This window comes from Pseudomyrmex gracilis, unplaced genomic scaffold (assembly GCF_002006095.1).
Source record: "Pseudomyrmex gracilis isolate BER0280 unplaced genomic scaffold, ASM200609v1 scaffold_56, whole genome shotgun sequence".
Lineage (NCBI taxonomy): Eukaryota > Metazoa > Arthropoda > Insecta > Hymenoptera > Formicidae > Pseudomyrmex > Pseudomyrmex gracilis.
The window spans coordinates 768,387-790,593 of record NW_018020640.1 but is presented as its reverse complement, the minus strand read 5'-3'; the positions used below and the strand labels follow the sequence as shown (position 1 = coordinate 790,593).

Sequence of the window (22,207 nt, the reverse complement as noted above, 5' to 3'; positions counted from 1 at the left end):
GCTACGATTACGATCAACCACGATCAACGTAGCGACTTCGACGCTCATTGGTCAAAACAGTTTTGTACTGTGTCCGTGCAGTTTCTTTTTTGTGTACGACGGCCTTAATGTTACGTCGGTTTTAATCGTATTTACGGTACGCTTTGTGTTCGTCAGTTTTTTAAACATTAGTTTTTAGTAGAGTAAAAATAATAAAGCATGTAAATAAATTTATAATAATAATAAATTTATTTACATGCCACGACTAAAACGCATTGATCAGAACTTTCTTTGAAAGTAAGTATAATTTGTCTCGAAAAATGTACTAGCTGATATGCGCAAATTGAAGGTTAGGTTTTGTGCGCGCGAATAAAGTTGTCGACGATATGCGCGTGCGCGGTTGATCGGGTGATTTTTCAATTGTTCAAATTTTTTTATATTCCATTTATTCCATGTATTTTAATTTCTTGCGTGATTCAACGTAATTATATTTAATAATAATTTTCTGACAACTTGTACTTTTTACGTTTTTTGTAATCTTAACTATAGAGATGATATAAAGAGAAGATATACATGTATAACAAATTTCAAACTAATATGAGAATGATAATAAATATGAGAAATATATATAAACTTATGTATTTATATGTGTATATGTGAGTAACAAAATTTTCATAAACTTTGAGGATAATTCGCATCAAGTTGTACAAACATGTTTGGAAAGGATGCCATCAAACTAATAACTGAGCTTGATATGTATGAAGATATTCGACCATTTAATGTAAGTATTCTAAGTAGTTTTTGTACTCTAAACAATAATAATTGTGTTGATCTCTCATTTACTTTCTATAGGAACAAATAATGCAACAAGTTTTTGAAGAAATGCAGATGCTTTATGAAGCTAATCTGGAAGACATCAGGTACTGATTAAAATAACTTTCAAAACATTAATATAATTAATTAACAGAACTATGAAGCAACATGTACTATCATAAATTGTAGATTTTAACAATTATGTAAGTGTTTCCTTGATATTCTCTTTTAGGGAAAAAGACAACTCGCTTTTACCGTCGGTGTATTTTCGCCATGCAGCTTTACTCAGGAATCAAAGATGCGTGTTAGCGTATCTGTACCACAGAATCAAGCGATTACGACAGATGCGCTGGGAATTGGGCAGCATCTTGCCGGCCGAGGTAACGGCGAATCTGTTGAAAGCGGAAGAAGAGTGGTTTCAGAATTACAACAAATCTCTGGCCACTTACATGAGGTCGATCGGAGACGATCACGGATTAAATCTGACCGTGAATATGTGTCCTCCGAAAAGCCTCTATGTTGAGGTATGGATCAGCCGGAGCATGAAACGTAAGAGATCTATAAGACAAAAATAAGATATTAATTAGCAATTTGTTTCAGGTGAAATGTCTGAGCGATTTCGGCAAGTTGGAACTTGATGATGGCGATATTATTACGCTCAAAAAGAACACGTATCATCTGCTACCGAGATCCGTATGTGAGCCGCTCATCAGACAAGGCGTACTCGAGCACCATAACTCGTAATAAGTAATGTACATTTTAATACAGTAATTTATATTATCGGGGTGTTTATTTTTTATTTTGTACCTATCTAGATTTTTACGTCAACGTTATTATTATTGTCACTGATATCTCTTTATATTTCGTATAATAATATAAAGATGATAAAAAATTTATTTTGTGCTTACACATACATCATGTGTATTTCCATCGCGTGTCGCCGATTTCGTGTTCATAGCATGTGCTAAATATACTTTTCGAATATGTATAGTTCTGTGACACTTGAGAAATAAAATTTAACTCTTTTGCTGTGCGGTGAAGCTTAATGCAGAGCGCGCATGACGGCGAAACTCTTGGGGAAATAGACACACATAAAGACAAAAATATATAGGACTTGAGAGATAAGAAGGGTGGCACGTAACAGTTAGAAAGGTGTGAGCATGATATGTGAGAAATATAGACTAAGTGCAATGTCAAAATATATAACACAAAATTGCTTTTCTTATACATAATTTGCGCATGTCTATTAAGTTAGCCGTTCTTCAAACAAAAATACATTATTAAACAAAATACATAATTTTTGTGTAGGTTGTATTTTTTGTTTGAAGGAGAGGGGAGTTAATTTAATGTACATAATTTGAACTGTGGATTAATTTACTCTGAATATGTCGACGTGCATATTTCGTCGATAAAAGTGTGAAATTACAAAGGCCGAAATCTCGATGACCTCGTTACTTGCGTAAATGTTGTCTCGGATCAGTTTAAGAATGTTCCTATCTCGCGTGGCGATTTATCAAGGGACATTGAAATGATATTTGTGTAAATGTGCAATTATATATTGCGCAGTAAGTATGATAAGTAATATAAGACACATGAAATTGCGAAGCAATCTCGTGGTAATAATCATTCGACGATAATATAATTATCATTTGCCCTTATATTATTATCCTTTCTGAATATACTTGCATGAGCGAGTTCTATCGTCGTTAAAACTCGATTTCTATTTATTTATGTAATTACCACTTATATTCTAACAGTTTGATTCCAGTGATAAAAAAAAATAGGTTTGTTATCGTAACGCTCTTTATCTTAGTCGTTAATGTTTTCGAGTGCTACCACTAATGGTATTTGATCTTCTTTTTTTTTTTCTTTATCTCTTTCTCTTTGTAAGAAACAGATTTTAAATAAGTCTCGCGAAATAACGATCGCTATTAAAGATTAAGATCTTATACTGATAAATGTCTGCACTTGTCGAACAAATAATGCTGCAATTATTTACACATTTTCTATCGTTATCGTAGGTTTTCCCCCAGATAATCCGAACATTGACACGGCAAAGTCCACCTGTCTAACAAGGTCGTTCAAACACGCTGAAAAAAAATCTTCACTTGTGTTCTTACTTATTTAATCATTCTTATCTTATTTTAATAACATTGTTATAACGCGCATAGCAATATCGAGGAATAGTAAATTTTGTTCATGTGAAGATATTTTAAAAATTTGCAATTTACAGAGTCGTTATCTGTTCATTTGTTTAAGATGTTTTGTGTTATCAAATCACACTTTTGGATCACTTATATCTTTATTAGATAAAAGTTTTTTTAAAACTGTGTTTTAATAAGTGGCAAATATTTATTTCTAGAATGTTTTCTGTACAAGTTTTTGCATCATCTCTTTCTTCTATCTCTTTTCTGTCTCCTTATATATTTTAATAAGGAAATGTAGAAAATGTTTTTTTCTAACGAATGCTCTTGTTTTTACTTTCAGATAAAAGAATTCATTATCTTTGATGACCTATTATTGCGTGTAATCTTTATTGTTTCGACAAGATCTGAGAAATCCCACTGACAGAATTATTTAACTTCAAAGGAAAGAAGGTTGTATACATTTGTCTGAGTTACTATTTGTACGCCACACAAAGGTAAACGATAAACGGTTTATCGTCTTAATGTGACGCGGTGTGCGGCGCGGCACGACCTCCATAATAATGGAAAAACCCATGTGGAATGTCTGCAATGAAGAGCTCTTTTGTTACGTATCGAGGCCGCACATTCGGCAACCAACGAATCGATTTCCCGGTTACGAGTCGTAGTCAACGACCGTAGGAGAACGTTTTACCGATTGTGCATGGACGACTAACTTCAAACACAGGAAATGCCGCTGAGATCCGGGAATTTCCGGTGAGTTCGACTCGCCGCTTTTACCGGGACAAGCGTTACGAAGAAAGTTCTTCTGCCATTTATACGCGGTGAAAGTGACATTGGCCAATACATAAGTCACTGAATCTGCCGATCTATGATAGACAGTCTGCAAGAAATATAAAGGTATGTTCGCATAAAGAATTGTAGCACTGCTAAATAATTGATTCGATATTTCTGCCTCTGTATGTCTTTATAATCTAACGATTGAAATTAATTTAATGAATAAAAGTTTTTAATAAACAAGAAAATTTAATAATACCAATTAATATAATCGGCGTATCGTTTAATTTATAACAATCATCGTTAATTCTTTTTGTGTACAAAGAGGAAAGTTCCATCGCAACGTATTTGCAGCATTTGACGCTGGATAAATATTATTTGATTTTAGAGATAAAATCATCGCGCTTTTTTTTTAAGTTTCGGTATTATAAAAATTCGGTTCTATGCAATTACGACAATAGCTATTTCGTTAGATCTGAAATAACACCCTTCATATATCTATATGAGAGAGTTCTCCTAGAACTTCTATTATACTGCAAATGTTCAACGGGCTATGTCTGTTGATAAGGATACGCGAGTACATACTCGCGCATTCATCTGCCGCACAATCGCAAAGACAGAACTTGATAACAGCATTTACGCACGACGAATTACATTGAAAGAAATGTCACGTTGAGATAACAAAGTACTCGTGCACATGTAGTGGAAATTATTGCGTAATAACAATTTACGTCAATTTGATACAGTGCGTTGTAACGTCTCGCACGTGCGTTTCATTCTTTATCAAAAAAACTGACAAAAGTATAAAGAAAAGTGGAAGAAGTCTATTCGTAACTTCTCTCTTATCTCCAATAATAAACTTCTAAGTCCACATCTGTGGCGTTCAGACTTTTCTCTTCCGCCTCCCTCCCATTTTTGGTGAAAATAGCTGAGAATCTACCTTATCAGCTCTCCTCTTTAAAAAAAAAGATAGTGTGGAGAGGGGTCCAAGATGCCACGAAGCGAATAGGAAAAAAAGTGAGTTTGTCACAGGCTATCAACCAGTTAAAATCATTGTGGACGCATCAGACTCACAGGTTCACTTTACATAAACTTTTAGTGTGGTAAGCCTATTTTTTGTTCTTTAATGAAACTTTCTGGTTTTAATCCTGATGAGCGAATGTAAATTGATTTCCGAGAAATAATAATAAAATAAATAATTTACAAATAATAATAAATAATTCATTTTGGCAGTGAAAAACTGGCCTATTGAAGCGCTGAGACTGCTGCTAACTGCTTTCGTTCCAACACACTTTTATGAAGAGAATTATACGAACAACAAACGAGGAAATTCTATTTTTTTGTTTTTTTTTTTTAAATAAGAACTAAAATGCATTTGAAACATCAACATTATTTTTACTGCACAAAATTCCATGTACTTGATAAAGATTATCACATAAAATTCAAGAAATGTTTTTTAACTGGTTTTTTTCATTTCGTCATGCCAGATGTTTTTTTGCAGTTTGTTTTGTGGTAAAAAAAACCCAGACGCGAGTAATATCTAATGAATATATTTTTCCTTTGATTATCAAAGTTTAAACTTATTTATTTAAAAAAGAAAAATATAATGATGTACATTTACATGCATATTCTCTATGTATTTAATATATTTATCGATCGGCTATGTTAATTCACGTATTTTCGCGAGCGCATTTAAACTGACCGGTCTGCAATGTGTTAATGTCATTGTAAAAAAAAAAAAAAAAAAAAAAAAAACTATATTATCATTAATGCCATTTCGCTCAAGTGAATAATCGTGACATTCAAAGACTGATAATACAAAATATTATCACAAAGTATTTCCACGAACAAGTGAAAAGTACTGTCGATTCATTTCGCGATACGATTACAGAAAACTGATGTTTCGTCGAAGCATTTTCTCCAAGCTTATCTGTGCGCTATATGAACTGTACATATATGTATCTCGTATCGGTTTGTAACCACATGCAGCTTGTGGCTCTGCCCGGGAGTAGATGGTGGGTTTTTCCGCCCCTACTCTTCATTCTCTCCCCAAGAATTACCGTTAGGTTGTTCTTCGCTGTGACTGGTTTCTCACACATGCGCATTGAGCGCGTCCAGTGAGGTATCGAGCTCAAAGTAAACAACGGTACCATTCGGGAGCTTCTCTGGTTTTCGATAATTTATAAAATAAAATTGATATCATGTAATATAAAATCGAAATTTAAATCTAATATCTACGGTTGCGAAATTTAATTTAAGTTTGTTGCGCAAAAACCAATGAAACCTGTTGCACTCGACGAGAAGCTAATCGCGCTCTCATTTATTATTCATTCAAACAAATCTGCTTGTTTGTTAGCCGATTTGAATATTTCATGTATGTGCGTGTACACACAATATTTTATTCGCACTCGGTGCCACTGGTTGCGCCGCACATGCGCGGGAAACACATGAAAGCAAATATATATACTTGTTACGACGATAGGGTTCGCAACAGTTCGCTCGAAGACACGTGGGAGACCAGAGAGCGGGGCGCGTCGTTCCTTGCGCGATTGTACAAAACGGTGAACACGCACGATTCTCACACAACGAAAATAAAAAAGAAAAAAAACCCCGAATAAAACACGCTTAGCGGCGGATTGCGCGTTAAACGAAGCGAAGAAGTTAGGAGTATGCGAAAATAATTTACACGAAAAGACGAGCGGACGAAAGTTACGGATACAACGCTGTTCTGGACGGGTGGTAAAGCGCCAACAGACGCGAAACGAACGAGACGAGAGAACGAGAAAAGTTGACCAAACAGTCGTGATTCGAAAAACGAAAATAAAATCGCGCCTACCGAAGCAAACGAAGAAGAAACAAAAATATCATCTCGAAGAGACATCGCGTCGATCTGAAAGATCGGAAGTGCGAACAAGAAACGATTTTTTAATACAGCGTCGTCCGTAGGAATCTCACTGTTCGTGCGGGGTCGTTGACAGCTTCTTTTTCGCGATCACGTCCGCGTGAGAAATCATCACTGTGTCACACAACGACAGTGTCATCAATTCGGTGACGGGAAAAAGCGCGCGATATCTCTGAGTGATGTTGAGAGCTAGTTGGGAATCGCGGAAGTTCATAGAGGAACATGTTGCAGAGCAGGGCAAGAAGAAACGGTGCCACGACGACGACGACGACGACGACGACGAATGCACGAGCAACAACAACGTCGACTCCGGATTCGTGTCGAGCGGCAATCTGCAGTTCAGCGGAGAGTTCTGCGACGTCTCGAATAATTCGGAGTTGCTGCGAGAGGAAGAAGAGAGGGTGGGAAAGGTGACAGTGACCACAGCGTTACCATTATCAGTAACACCGTCGTCGTCATTATCATCATCATCATCATTATTATCATCATCATCATCGGTGGAGGATCCAATGAGGGCTCTCGACAGTGGCGTTGATCTCACCGATAACCTGAGCCAGCTCTCGCTGATGCAAGTCAGCCTGAACGCGCTTGCCGCCAAACCATCGTCGTTGGACATCAAACCGCAAGGACTGCGATGCAAGAACGAGGGACTGTTCGAGTCGACAACGATTGACAAACAGTTTATGAAAACTCCCTGGAAGTTCTACTATACGCAGAACGACGACGGCAACACGTGAGTTGAACACAACGTTGTTTTTTTGCGCTGATTCCTCTTTGTAGATTCCGTTTTTCATTTTCTGCCGGTACACATGTCGGATCATGTTCTTCGCAATTGCATATTTTTATTTTCTCAAATCAGAAGAATTTTGTAAAGGAAAACACAGGAACAACAGAACACAATCATTTTGTCAGTCATTGTTGTCAGCGTGGTCTGTTTTTCAAGCGTGAGTTGTATGATGTTAATTTGAAGCGCGAACGTAATTTATGTATAATTCGATTAATTGATGACGCGCCGCATAAATAATAAAATGATCTAACGTGCTGCTCACTTGACGCGCGTTCGGTTCGAGCTCGTTGACCGGTTCGATGAAACGAGCTTCGTTCTTTGATTAGAATGCTTCTTGGGAAATTCAATTGAGCGAGCAACAACAACAAGATCATATAGTGACGCACGTAAAAATTTCATTTAATGAGTGACGTCCATCTAATGAAAGAAGCGATGTCATATAAAAATCACTTTAGACATGTGTCATACGAGACAGAAAAAACAAAATAAAAAAGTGAGCAAATAAGCAAATGAGTGAGGTAATAATTAATTAAGTAAAAAAAACTTAACAAATATATATACATATGTATATATGTATTTATTTATTTATTTGTCGAGTTTTATACTTAATGAACTAATATCATCTTGATAAATTCGTCTTATTGAGGCGAATTTTTGCATGTGTATTATTTAACTTTTAACTTTCTCACTGTAATCGCTAGTCTTAACATAAATTACTTATTTTGCAGGCAATTGCACATCGCGATCTTGCAAAACTACAAGGAATTCGCCTATGTTTTGATAACGATGGCGCCTGACCCGTACGTGCTGGACATTCCGAACGATGACTGGTTATCGCCTCTGCATGTGGCGGTGTTGACACATCAGCCGGAGATCGTCAGACACTTGATCGTGGCAGGAGCGGATCTGACTGTGAGGAATTACCGCGGAAATACACCTCTTCACGTGGCCTGCGAGAACGGAGATCTCGAGTGTGTCATGGCTCTCACAGAACCACTATCGGAAACGGAAAGAAGCAATGTTCTCAACAAGAAGAGATCAGGCATCTTTCCTCAAGACTTGGAGCAACGTAACTACGTAGGTAAGCGTTCGATTATTCTGCAAAAACGGATGTTGCCAATCTGAGACAAAGATCAGGAAACAATATTGCATCAGAGAAAGTATCACCCGAGGAGAGATCCGGGCGCGCGCATAACAATCTTATACAACTAAGTTAGCAAACGCAGCAAATAATTGCGTCTTATATTCCTTAATTGCACCTGTAGGTTTTCCTGTGAACAGTTATTTGGAAGTTTCCCCGCGCAATAACCACTAATTGCCGTAACGCCAATTTAATGGAAAAAACATTATCTATGCGAAGACACACAAAGAATGTGTGACCACGGAAAATCCTCTTTTACCGCGGGGAGATAAGTCACGTAGCCGTACGATAATATTATACACATGACTATAGAGACACGTGCACCACAAGGATATTTTATGATTTCATCAAAGATATAGTTTATATTTCTCATAATTTTAGTTTTTATGTCTGAGAACTTTATCACTTCAGAAACTTCGTGTGAATTCATAAAAAAAAAACATTAATATAATTTGAATTTAAAATCCTATAGTTACCGGATGTTCTACGATTTCTTAAATATTTCAGTGATACGTTCTTGAATTAATTTGAAATCGATGTTTTATACGAAAATGCGTAAACTTCCTTAAGTTACAAGTAATTGGGAACATCATTATTACCAAAGAAATGAAAAGATCTTGTTGGAAAGGAGCACTCAGTATGTGATGAACTTTATAACGTTTTTTGCTTACCTGTTGCTTTTCAAGCGGTGAGAACAACATAAATTTTTGTACGTCGAATGACGTACGTTTTTTCCGACGCGGCAAATTTCATGAATGTGACGTCAAATAGAACGAATTTATTTAATTCGTTTAAATATCGATCTTTATTTATCGATTGAATTACTCAACTTTTGATTTCTGACGATAATAATCAACAGTCGTAAGCGACTCATCGCGATAACAAATGAGAGGTGGCAAATCTTTTTAACGTACGCTCGGGGAATCCCTGTGCTACTGTGACGAAAATTTGTGACCAAAGATAAATAACAATACTCGGCTAAAGGTTGCACGATAAAATCGCGACTCTGTGAGCTTCGTCAGAATGCATTGTGTCATTGCGTTAATCGCGAGAAGCGGAACGATTTTCAGAAAATATACTTAAAATATATTATGAGGGAGGGAAAGATTTATAAAAATTATATATTAGAATATTAGGATTAACAATTGATAATAATATCAATAGTTATATATTAATATTTATAATTATATGTTTAATAATATAATACAAATTTATTAATATAATTACAATTAATATTTATAATTATATTTGATACTTATGTATATTAAGTATTTATAATTATGTGACTAACAAGAGATTGTTGTGCGAGCAACAACAACAAAATTTATATAGTGATACACGTAGAACTTTCATTTGAAGAGTAACGCGCCTACTGAATGTGAGAGAAGCGATGTCATAAAAAATACTTTAGACATGTGTCATACAAGACGGGAAAACAAAACAAAAAAAGTGAGAAACGTAAATAACAAACGGATAAATGAGAGTTAGCAAAGAGATTTCCTTATATTTCCATATAAGGAAAATCAAAAGACGCTACATACCACTCTTCTCTTTCTATTCACATAAAGATGAATTTCTCTAAACCGAAGAATGTGTGCGCGGTACGCATAAGGGACAAAGAAAGGAGAAGGAAGAGAAAGAAAATTGTGTGCTCGCACGCCGACAACGGTTTGTTCTCGTCACGAAATGGACTTTTTAAAAGTCTCGGAAATCCCACATAGCGTCATCGGCGCGTTATTCCGTCGCAAGCTCGTGCGACGAAACGCGTACGTACACGCACACGTGGCGTAACCAACTATTCCGGAGCGTGATCGGTTAATCAAATCAAAAAGAAATTGCAAATCTATGCTAATTGATTAAGTTCGACATATATGCGCCAAATAATTTGCCTTGTATATTTGCGCGCGAATTTGGGGAACGAGAATCGATAGAGCAATAAATTAAGAGAAGTTTCCGATATATCATTTTCGGGATCGAAAAATCACCGACTCATTCGGAATAATTGCGCTCTTCAAGTTCATTTAAAACTCTGAAACAAATAAATTTTGTTTAATTCGAAGGATTAAATGTAATCGCGTCTGCAAAATAAATGACGAATTTCACGATAACAATCTACGAGCCCATTAACTGGAATTAGATAAAATTGCTGTTTCCGCCACAAAGGCCATCGTGATTCAATTCATTGCTGAATGACGTAAAGACGTCATACTATGTTTTCTTCTTGAAGAAAAACCAGTAGCTTCGTCTGCTTGTTCGTTAGCTTCACCTCATGCTTGTACACTTACGAAACGAAGAGCAAGAGAAAACATAATATACCTTTACGTATGTACAATGTGAAATTTATTTTTTGGAGTGCGTCCTGTGCTTGCGTGTACGTCACATTACGCGGCGCGTCGCGACGGAAAAAGAGAAAGAAAAAAAAGAGAGAAAGAGAGAACACAAAGAACAGATGTTTTTGATATTTAAAAATATCTAGGACTATTTGCGTGTTGCACGATATTCTCGTTTCGCATCGGCTCGCTCAGTCGGGAAACCCCACAGCGGCGTCGACGTTAGTGGCCTCCGAACGGACTTTCACCCTTAAAAAAAAAAATCAATCCTTTGTACTTGACCCTAATCACACAATAGCTCGGTCTCGAGCTCTGTCGCTTTGTACTTTACGTAAATTTGTTCTATAGTAACCGTCGTACGAGCTCTTCTATGTACACAAGCGACGTGTGATCTAAATTAACAACCTCATTGACATTGACAATCTTAAATGAAAGCGTATAAATAATCGGATCTTGTTTATTTCAACGTCATTACAATCAATTGTGCGCAGTTCTTTTGCACAGTTACAGTCGTTGCAGATTTATACTCATAAACATTTGTGACTTCAGAGAGGATATTTCTGGTGGGAGCAATTATTGACGCAGTTACGTACATGCAAAATTATGTCGTTAGATTTGGCCAATGCGGCTGGTATGCGCAGCGCGGTTAATTTTAGCGGTTTACTCTGATTAGTACAAGCCTAGTTTGGACCGCATGGCACGCCAGCCAAACCCGCGACGGCTAAATGATTCACCGCGTCTTCCTAGTTCTATCTATATCTCACGACAAGACGCATGACTTGGATCGCATCATTCTGACACACGTGAGCGAATCCCTGACATGCATCAGAAGAGTCGATAAAAAACTTGGACGATTGTCATGCGTCAGGAACTATGCGAATATTGTCTTATCTTACGCATAGCACTAGTAGATAAATACAAAAAATAAACAAAAAAAGATTCTGTTCTTTTCGCGAGAAACACTTTGCGTTTTAGAAATTTTCCAAACTTAAAAATAAGAGAAAGGCTTACTTATGTGCTTACATATCATGTAACAGAATTCTTTTGTTTTAATTTCAGGTGAAACATGTTTGCACCTGGCCACTGCCAATGGACACGCGGAAGTGGTGCGACTTCTGATCAATCTGGGTGCTGATCTCAGATCGAAGGAAGGTCTGTCGGGTTATACAGCTCTTCATCTCGCAGTTGTACGTGAACAAGTGGCGGTGTTTAACATCTTGTTGCCTGAGTATAAACGCGCGTCCTGTCTAGATGTAGAAATATATAACGGCCAAACAGCTTACCAGTTGACTCTCTCGGCCGAGAGCGAGTTCGCCAAGAATGCGCGGAAACAATTGCTGATGTGCGGTGCGTCGACGGAGCTAATAACGGAATCCGATTCTGAGAGCAGCAGCGAGGACGAAGAAACGAATAATAATATGACTCCGTATTACTTCTCTTCGATCGTCAACAACACAATCGGTGTAACGAGTTAAAGTAGTTTCTACCGATTAGTTCATTTAAACGTATCTAAAAATCTAGAACGTATCTCTTCTTTGGAATCGTTGAATAAGAAGACAGAGTATACAGGTAATACATTGTAATGTATACGTACGAAGACTTACTTCCTAGTCGACTTGAAGCCATCTTCAGCTTATCAGCTGAATTAAGACAGATAATTGCTGCAAACAATAATTTGCAAATCAAAAAAAAAAAAAAAAAAAAAACGAAACATGATAAAAGTAATTAACAAAATAGTCCCATTTCATAACTTGAACAGAAAGTATTTCCGCGTCTACGTCAATGCGAATTTATTTTATCCCGACGAGTGAGAGCAAAAAAAAAAAAAAAAAAAGCAAANAATCAAAATGATTTTATCATATCTTCCACATTAACATAAAAAAACCTATGTATCTCGAGTTCATGAATCATCTTTATATGACGGAGCTAGACATTGGCAGAAAAAACTAGATTCTTTAGATTCAATGTTAACAAATCAATATGGCAAAACGTAGAAGAAATGAAGGACAATATGCGTATGTAAATTCATATTTTTTTGTAAACTGAAGCAGTGCCTCAGTGAAAAGGTTACTATGCAATGCCATATATAGATAAATGGCGCGCGTGTGCCTTGAATGTTCCAATAATAATAGAACAAAAATGCATTTGGCGATAATGTGTCTTTGATGTATTGCACGACAGAAGTTGTAGATTAATTAAGTTTGAAGATAATGTTGCAACTTTATAGCGCGCGCTGTGTTATGACTGGTAACGTTATTCTAATCTGCTGGACGGATTAAGATCTACAACTAGAGTGTAAAGTTTACTAGATAAGAAATAAAATTCTTCGCGAGATTAGTTGAAACACGCGTTACATACGATCTTAACGATGTATTTTAAGTCGACAAGTATTTATCGCTGCAAAATTAAGTTAAAGACTGTATGGTTTTTCGAAATCGGATCTTCAAATCGTTATTGGCAGCAGTGTATGTATATGTATGTGTGTGTGTGTGTGAGAGAAAATTGAAGAATGACGAATGAATAACGGAGTCGCGTGTGAAAGAAAATCGACGATCTCAGTATTCAATTAACGAACGAAGACACGAATTGTCTTAATAGCCGTTCAGTTTTCCTTCACTTATTCGTCGCTGAAGAATGACACGACACTAGAACTACTTTTTACTAATGCGGTACTTTATAGACTATTACACACGACGTACCTCATTATCTAGAGTGAATAGAAGATCTGTGTTCGAACACGGAATGCTCGTAAAGAATTTTTTTTTTTTTTTTTTGTTATCTATAGTTCGTAAGATTAGTTAGCGGAGACATGCATTTTAGAGAAATTATTTAGTTGTGAAGAAATAATCAAATTTGACACATTCTTACGCGCGTACGACTCATAACCGCAAATCGTTTACGTGTATTTATATCCTAAGCGAAGATTCACACCAATTATGATGTTCATATATTAGAAGATCAGTGTTCAATGTACATATAGTAATTGCAGCGACACTCAATTATCCCTTTCGTGCGCATAGACACTACGCATTAAGTAGTGGAAGTACTTACTTTACATTTTGACTAATAAATACAAATATCAGTGAAACACGTTATACGTTAATATAATAATATCATTATTGTTACATACTTTGTGTGTATATAAAGCTAATTATTTTTAATAAGAAACATGTTAAACAAACTTGTCTCCAATATTCTTTATTTTCTTTTCTCCTTTTTTCGCAAGTAGATATATCTTTATTGTTTCGTCATGTACAAAAACAAACAGAATGAATTTCTCTCCGAGTTAAGGAGAGACGGTGAAATAATCATAGTTAATATTTGCTTCTTGTGTGTAATAAAATAAACACGCGAGAGATTGCAGCGGTACATTTTGAAATTAGAACTTTAAGAAGAAGTGAAAGATATCGGAACTCGTTTGAGGTCAATGGGTTTTTCCCATTCCTCCACTTTTTGTTTGGATGTAGCAATAAATCACCGCGAGAGGGCTCCACTGCTCGGCTCTGGATCGCTGGAGATAGAGTCGCGCAGAGTATTATGTATGTATATGCGCGTACAATTATATAGTCATGTGCTTTTATACTTGGTTTTTCCGCAATAAATAGGTATTGTTAGATAGAGAGACTTCTCATAAAAAAAAAAAAAACAAAAATATAAAATGTTGGTTATTTTTAACACTGAAATTTTTGCTAAGCGCACACTCAAGCGCGAGAAATGTCAATTATTTTTTGTGTGACCAGTAAAACATGTGTGTGCATTAAATATCCAAAAACAAACAACTCCGGGAAAGTTTTCACGGAACCTAGAAGGAACGCTTTCCGTGTACGAGGGTGTCGTCGAGCAATCACGTGGTCGACAACGCGCACACGTCAGCACGTAAAAGTCCCATCCCGAGGTGTGCAAGTGCGTTCCCACCGTTTCGCAATGCCTTTAATCAGTCGGTTTACACACTTCAGTTTGTTACGAGACTCGAGACGATGAGGTTCGTTAACATTTGTGTAAACACGGCCGATATCATAACGCCGAACCTAGCCGAACCCAGTTTGACCCCTAACCTAACCCTAACCTAAAACATCGGACAGGAAGAAAAAGGAAACGGTGGCGGATATATGCGTCGACGGGAACGAAACGGAGAAGAACGTCGGGAAGAGATTCGACTTGCGACCGACTCGACCGAACGTGTGACGCTCGACAACAAGTGAAACGGCAATTGTTGCAAGAAACGAGGGGCTGGAGAAACGAAGATTAATCCGTTCGAGAGTGTGTGTGTGTGTGTGTGTTTCGCGAATCGTGACAACAGACGGGCAGAGGCTTGAAGGAAAGCTCGTTGTTGCTTACTTTGCATCTGGTGCGGTGTTACTCGATTACCGTTACGTTTGCTCGGTGAGAAGTAGTTTTCTGTTTCAAATAATCGGAGTAATCCGAAAGAGAAGAACCGAGAAGAACTTCTCTGATCTTCGAAAATGTGGCATCCTTCGAGCAAAACCACCTACGAGGTGAAGGACGAAAAGAAGCTACTGGATGAGGACGACGCCGCGGGTAACGTCGACTCTGGATTTCTGTCGGCCGGCAACATACAGTACAGCGGTGAGATCTGCGATTCGGATTTACTGCGGGATAAGGAGGAGTCGGGAAGCGCGCCGATCCCGCCGGACGGGACGTCCTCGTCGTCGGCGGCGATCGCGGACGATCTGATGAAGACTACTGACAGCGGGATTGTGGACGTTGATGTCAGCGAGAGTCTGAGTCACCTGAAACTGGAGCAGATCACTCTGAACTCGCTCAATTCTGACAATCAGATTCACAACGAGCCGACGGTGCGCTCCTCCGAGTGCTCGCCGAACGCCGCCACCCACGAAGTACTGGATTACGTGAAATTGCTCCTCCACGATGTCAAACAACAGCAACAGGATTTCGACAAAAAATGCGCGACGCTTAAACAGGAGCTAACGCGACTTTATGGCATGCAGGACGAGGATGGTAACACGTTAGTGAATTTTTTTCTTTTGCGTTTTGGATAGAGTACCAACTTTTTTTTTTATATATATATTTCAATAGTAATACCGATTTTTATTTATGCAGGGAATTACACATCACGATAATACACGATCCGGAAGGCGCGTGTGCTTTGATAAAGCTGGCACCCGACCCGTACTTCTTGAACATCCAGAACGATTACTGGCAAACACCGTTGCATCTGGCGGTGCTGACGGAACAGCCGGTGATAGTCAGAAATCTGATAGTGGCCGGCGCAGATCCGACCGTGAGAAATTACAGCGGAAACACAGCTCTTCACCTGGCCTGCATGAGAGGGGATCTCTTGTGCACCACAGCTCTCACGGAATCATTGACTCCGAGAGAAAGGAGAGACGCTCTCAGCAAACATGAAAAGAGAGTGCCCGCCTTACCTCAGAATTTGGAGCAAATTAACTATGTTGGTAAGTGTACTCACGACAGACATTGGCACAATTTTTTTTGTTTTTCGAAGAAAATAAAGAAGTGAGAAAAGAAAGACAAGCGCACAAACTGAAGAAACATTTGATAGGAATTACGAAGACGGAGAGAACGGTAGCGGAGTTGAAGAGTTTATTAAATTTTCGCACGGGCAAGACGCGGATGTTCGCGCGAACAATTAAAAATTTAATGATTTATTTGTAGAGACAAATTCACATTGATACGTTATTAAGAAGCTGCATGTAATGGTGGTTAATTGGGCGTAACATTTAATGCGAGAAAAGACGATCCGCGTCCGCGTGACGAAGAAACGCAAAAGACGTGTGTGTGGAAAATCCTAAATGCTTTTACCGCGAGACCGAGCGCGTGAAAATATGCGGATTTTTCATAATTTTATCAAGACGATCACATTGTTTTACGTTCGAGAGAATTTCGCTTGTCTCAGACGCGTGAGAATATATTTTTTTATAAAAAAAAAAACAAAAATCCACACATGCGATTTTATACTCAATGATCGACGTGCCGTTTTTTTAAAAAACCGCAATAGCTATTGTATACTCGGTGCAGACGAAATTAATGACGTAGCGTATTTTGGTAAATCCTCTTGAAACCGCGGAAATATGTACTTATATTCGTGAAAGCACCGAGACCTCAGCTTTATCTGTGAATTTTCGTCGTAACGCAGGGATTTTCCAGCGAGTGCTTGCGCACCTCTTGTATTCGTTATCGTGAATGATTTGCATTATTATCGACGTGAACAAAAAGTCTCGGAACGAGAACGAATTCAAGAAAATAGTTGTCCATCCTCGATATTTGGCTTAATCACCGCTTTTTATCGCGGTATTATCATGTAAATTGAATCATTTTCGTAATCAACATTTATACAAAAGCATTACATATGGAAACAAATTAATTACATATCGGCTGCGCAAGACTTCATTATCTGTATGTCTCGTTTTTGTGTGATTAGTGTTTCTAATTAATTTTTTCTGTACAATAAATTGTTTCCGACTTAATTGATCCCTCGATAAATAATGTCAGCTCTCTCTCTTCGTAGACCGTAATATTTCTATTCCGTTTTCTTCTGAGAAACTGTATACACCCGTAAGTGGCGAAGGTGCAAACGCGTCTTTAAACACGTTTCGGAGAAATTTAGCTTTCTGAATACAACTCTCTCGCCCGACCGCGGTTAGTTTAGTCAGGAGACTTTCCCATTGTTGGACTTCCTTCCCCTCTCTTTCCATTTTCGTATTAGGGGTTTTTCCCAAATAGCGGTATTTCCAATTCTTGAATCTCCTTGTTAAAAAAAAAAAAAAAACCCATGGAAATTTCACGCGGAGAAACTTCGGAATTGAACAAAAGCTCTGAGATGGCGATAAGAAACGTCGCAATATAATCAGAAAGCTTGACGTTTTGAAAATTTATTGCATAATATTGCGCGCGTGTATTGCTTTTTTAAACAAAAATATTGTCATAAATCGAAAAACGCGATATTATTTATGACAATTACAATCATTCAACTGTGGAGTTCGCGAAGACTACTTCTACTTTCCCTTGTTGGATGTAAATAGCCATCTTTCTTTTAAAGGCAACGGAAACAGCGCGCGTATGTGGGAGGAAAAAGAAAGTCAACGGAAAAACGTTTCGAATGTGAAGAGAAATTTATTCTCGCGAAACTTTTTCTAAAAGTCTTGGAAATCCCATGTATAGCGTCATCAGGGCGCTATTCTATTGCAAGCTAGCAAGATAATGTGTAACGGCGTGCGTGCACGTGCAGAATGTGGCGTAACCGATTATTCCGGATCGGTCACAATAGGTCACCCGAATCAATTTGAATTTGTGAAGACAAAGTCGCGCGTGCAAAGTCGACGACCGATAATTTCGTTCGGTTAACTCGCGCTTTTGCACAGTTTCGTCTGAATTTCCGTCGCAACCAAGCATCAATAATTAATTCCGATCGAGAAGAATTACTGGATTTTATTCGACGTAATTGCACCCGAGACTCACTAGTATTTTCCTCTCGAATGTTTTTCACTGTTCAAGTGATGTAAACACATAACGCACACTCGAGATAACATCGCTCGAATTCTAAAAGAAAAACAATTTCCAAACCTCAGATCTCAAGTTGAGTAGTCGAATGAACTTACGCGCGATTTGCAAATCAAATAATAATTATTAAACTGGAACGCGCGTGTGTACGTTTTTTTTTTTTTTGTCAATTCCCTTTTAAATTTAAACGTATCTATGACACGACAACCATGACGTGTAGAATCATTTTTTCGACGAAAGCATTTTCTTCGATAAGTGGCACAAATTTTGCATGCACGCGATGGTATTCGGGCGTGTGTGTGTGTGTGTGCGTGCACGCGCGTTACATCACGCGGCGCGTCGCGACGAAGAAAACGCGAGCAGATGTGTCTTTGATATTTAAAAATACCCGTGGAACTATTTGCATGCTGCTCGATATTCTCGCTTCGCCTCGGTCGGGAAACCCCACAGCGGCGTCGACGTCGATAATTTTCGTCGTAACTTTTGCCCTTTAAAAAAAAAAAAAAAAAAAAAGAAAAAGAAAAATAAGATCGATCCTCCTTTGTGATCGATCGTATAATCGCGCGTTTCCACTATCAGATGTTCCGTAAACGCGAGGGAATTGAATAGTCCTTTACGTCACGCACGTTACGGCGTGCAATCTCTTTAAAAGGAGCGTTAAACTAAGTCAGCAATTTGTTCACGGTGACGACTTCACATAAAAAATACGGTAAATAATTGAATTGTATGTTCTGTCAATGTCACTGCGCAATCGATAGCAAGCGCGATAAAAAAAAAAAAAAAAAAACCGACAATTGTTGCGTGACTACAACCGAGTTGCCGATATATTTGGGCGGCAACTTGTTTGATTCAAATAGCGAGATAATATTTCGGTGTAGCGAAAAGATGTAGTGACATCTAATCGGTATTGATGTACTTGAGTGGCTACGACGTTATGTTGTTAAATTCCGCCGATGTGACTGTAACACGGCGCGGTTAATTTTAGCACGCGCTTTGATCGGCGCGGGCCTAGTTTGGACCGCGGGACGCCAGCTAAATCTCCACCAACAATGATTCACTGCGTCTTCCTAGTTCTATCTATACTTCGCGACACATGTGACTTCGTCTTGTCACTTTGATGTGCGTACGCACATTTGATTCTATCGTGAGAGATGACGGAAAATCTAAAAAATCGGACTCAAATCGGCAATCGTCCAGCCGTTTGACATCGAACCTGGTCATATACGTCTTGAAACATATGTAATTGTCAAATGAATGGATGCGGAGATTGATTGATCTATTCATTGAGTAATTTTCACTCGACGAAGTTTACAGTCGCGTCTATATACAGTAAAATTTGCAACGTACTCACCGTGTACTGTGTTTTCTTTACAATTATTTCAAATTGATAAGATAAATCGCGAAAACAAACACGTTGTTATCATTGTACCTGTGATATCCTCATTGTATAATTCAATATTTTTTGACTTCAGGTCAGACCTGCTTGCACCTGGCTGCTCTGAACGGTCATGTGCCCGTGGTGCGTCACCTGCTGCGTCTCGGCGCGAATCTCGAGGAACGCGAGTATCTGGCGGGCAGAACGGCTCTTCATCTCGCGATAGAAAAGAAACAGTGGCCGGTGGTCACCTTCTTGCTGAAGGAGTGCTCGCCGTGTTTGGAAACACAAACGTACGCCGGTTGCACGGCCTATCAGCTGGCCGTGTCCATGAAGTTGTGGCAACTGGCCAAAGAGCTGGAACAGTTGGGCGCGAAACCGAAGCTGCCGCGAAAATCAGTTTGGGATTCCGATATCGGTTCTGAGGAAAGTTCCGAGATCAGCAGCGACGACAGCGACGAGGACGATTATAACGATTAAACGCTATATTATAACGCTGCGACAAAAGATGCGAGAAGAATAACAATGAAGATTTTTATATCCACCGAAAGTTTGTATCCAATGAAAAAAAGAAAGAAATTTTATATTCGATACACACAACACGTTATGCGCAACGTTGCGATATTTTAAGTAATTGTGCGATGTATGTTCTGAGCTAACACATATTTCTGTTTGAACGATAAACAAACAACAAAGGTACGTGGAGCTCTCTGGAAACGAATTGACACACGATTAACGAACATTCGATTAACGAACGAAGCAACGACACGTATGGGACACAGGCCAATCAATTCGAATTATCCGAATTAATAATCCGAGATAGCTGCATGACATTGAATCGACGGCGCCGAAAGAGAAGTGTGATGAATATACTCATACGAGAAAATGAAAAAATAATTGCACATGTCGAATCGCGATAAATCGCGCTGTAAATAGAGAAAAAAATAGGGTCAATTCACATTCGACGGATGAAAGTACGACCGGGAGGAATAAAAAGAAGAGTTTTTTTTTTTTGTTGCTATCAATAGACCGTAAGATGGGGATTCAATAATTTCACTTGGAAATACACGTACACACACATATATACACACACGTACACATCCGTATAACAAGTTAATTGAACTCACGTTCTTATAACGTACGACTTTCTGCTGTATATTTTATGACTTCATTATATGACGTTCTAAGTTAAGTCAATGGGATAAATAATATAGCAACGTGTAGAAACACATACACATGCGACATATAGAATGTGTATATATATTTTAATGTAAAAGAAAAAAAGGTCCAAAAGAACGATTATGAATAAACGTCGATGGACATTATAATCGAATCAGTGTTCATTTAATAAGTAAGTAGTGTGCTCTCTTCGGCGCACAATAACCCCTCTCTCTCTCTTCGTGTACATAATCATCTTTCTCTATATACGTTATATTATTATTATTATTATTATTATTATTATCGTTATTATATTAATATCAACCATAATATATATATACATACAATGACGTCGATATCATATTATTGTTACATTCGTAAATGTTGAAAAAACTATTTTTAATAAAAAACGAAATATTGTAAAATCCCAGCGATGTTTTTTTATTTCTGTTTTCCTCCTCGATCCACCTTTTCGACGTTAAATTTACGACGCAAAAACTTCTATACGGAGCTAATACCGCGCTCGGAGGTGGGTCAACATATTCTCACGAGGAAATCTGGAAATTCCCGCGTTTCGCAATCGCGCGAGATATAAGTTTAAAGGAAAGAAACGTCTTTCGGGATGTATTGTTTGAAATCTTTTTCTGTGTCGTAAAAATAATTAAAATACATACAAAAAGTAATAGAGATAATTTGTATTTGTCTTTGATATGTTCGCGAGCTTATCGCAAAGTGTTATAAAACACATGTATATTTTTGATAAACTATCAATATATATTTCTTTTTGCTTTTGAAAAGTTTTATGTACATATGTACATCTCTGTTAATGAAAAAAATTAATACCTAGAAAAGATACGAGGAAAGACGTAACGGGGTTTTTGAGAGCGTAAGACGCGAATGAAGTGGCGCGCGGCTAAATTGAAACGGCGACGGTAAAAATGTAGAGCAAGGACCGAGCCGGTCGTTATTTTGAGTCTCGTGTAATGGTCTAGGCATTCCAAGAAGCTCTCTCCGGACTTATTCCTTTTTCAGGGAGTTTGATACGGCGGAAGAGAGACAAGAAGAAAGTCCGCGCGCGAGTTTTGGGATATATTTGGATATCGCAGAAACTCTACGTGCGTTCGCGCTCGCGACGATTTTCGTCTGAAAGTGTTCTCCAACACGTAAGCGCGCGAATAATTTATTAGTCGCGATGTCAAGCCGTGAAGGCGCGAAAAAAAACCCAAGTAAGACTTTTAAAACAATAAGCGAATTGACCGATCACAGGCAAAACTTGAAGAAAACGTTTCAGATATTCT

The 22,207-nt window shown here is 38.0% G+C and overlaps 3 protein-coding genes across 6 annotated transcripts; all 3 read left to right on the top strand.

The window, feature by feature from the left end:
* Positions 1–97: 97 nt before the first annotated feature.
* On the top strand, positions 98–6,928 carry LOC109853877 (DNA replication complex GINS protein PSF1-like). 4 transcript variants are annotated; one of them, XR_002250162.1, is made up of 8 exons: positions 99–276; positions 666–760; positions 832–899; positions 1,025–1,316; positions 1,393–1,539; positions 3,280–3,836; positions 4,683–4,816; positions 6,847–6,869. XR_002250162.1 is itself a non-coding variant. In XM_020426418.1 (5 exons), the coding sequence occupies exons 2-5, from the start codon at positions 692–694 to the stop codon at positions 1,534–1,536; spliced, it is 573 nt and encodes a 190-aa protein (XP_020282007.1). In that variant the 5' UTR covers positions 98–276; positions 666–691; the 3' UTR covers positions 1,537–2,420. The 4 variants fall into 4 exon arrangements, 1 of the variants encoding a protein (XP_020282007.1); XR_002250161.1 differs by lacking the exon at positions 6,847–6,869 and adding an exon at positions 4,947–5,173; XR_002250160.1 differs by lacking the exon at positions 4,683–4,816 and having other exon boundaries at positions 6,847–6,928.
* Positions 6,196–12,579, top strand: LOC109853875 (NF-kappa-B inhibitor alpha-like). The gene is made up of 3 exons (XM_020426416.1): positions 6,196–7,348; positions 8,131–8,483; positions 11,933–12,579. The coding sequence occupies exons 1-3, from the start codon at positions 6,795–6,797 to the stop codon at positions 12,346–12,348; spliced, it is 1,323 nt and encodes a 440-aa protein (XP_020282005.1). The 5' UTR covers positions 6,196–6,794; the 3' UTR covers positions 12,349–12,579.
* Positions 12,580–14,400: 1,821 nt separating this feature from the next.
* On the top strand, positions 14,401–20,815 carry LOC109853876 (NF-kappa-B inhibitor alpha-like). Its single transcript, XM_020426417.1, has 3 exons — positions 14,401–15,860; positions 15,956–16,311; positions 19,849–20,815. Exons 1-3 carry the CDS (start codon positions 15,337–15,339, stop codon positions 20,229–20,231), a joined length of 1,263 nt encoding a protein of 420 aa, XP_020282006.1. The 5' UTR covers positions 14,401–15,336; the 3' UTR covers positions 20,232–20,815.
* Positions 20,816–22,207: the final 1,392 nt, after the last annotated feature.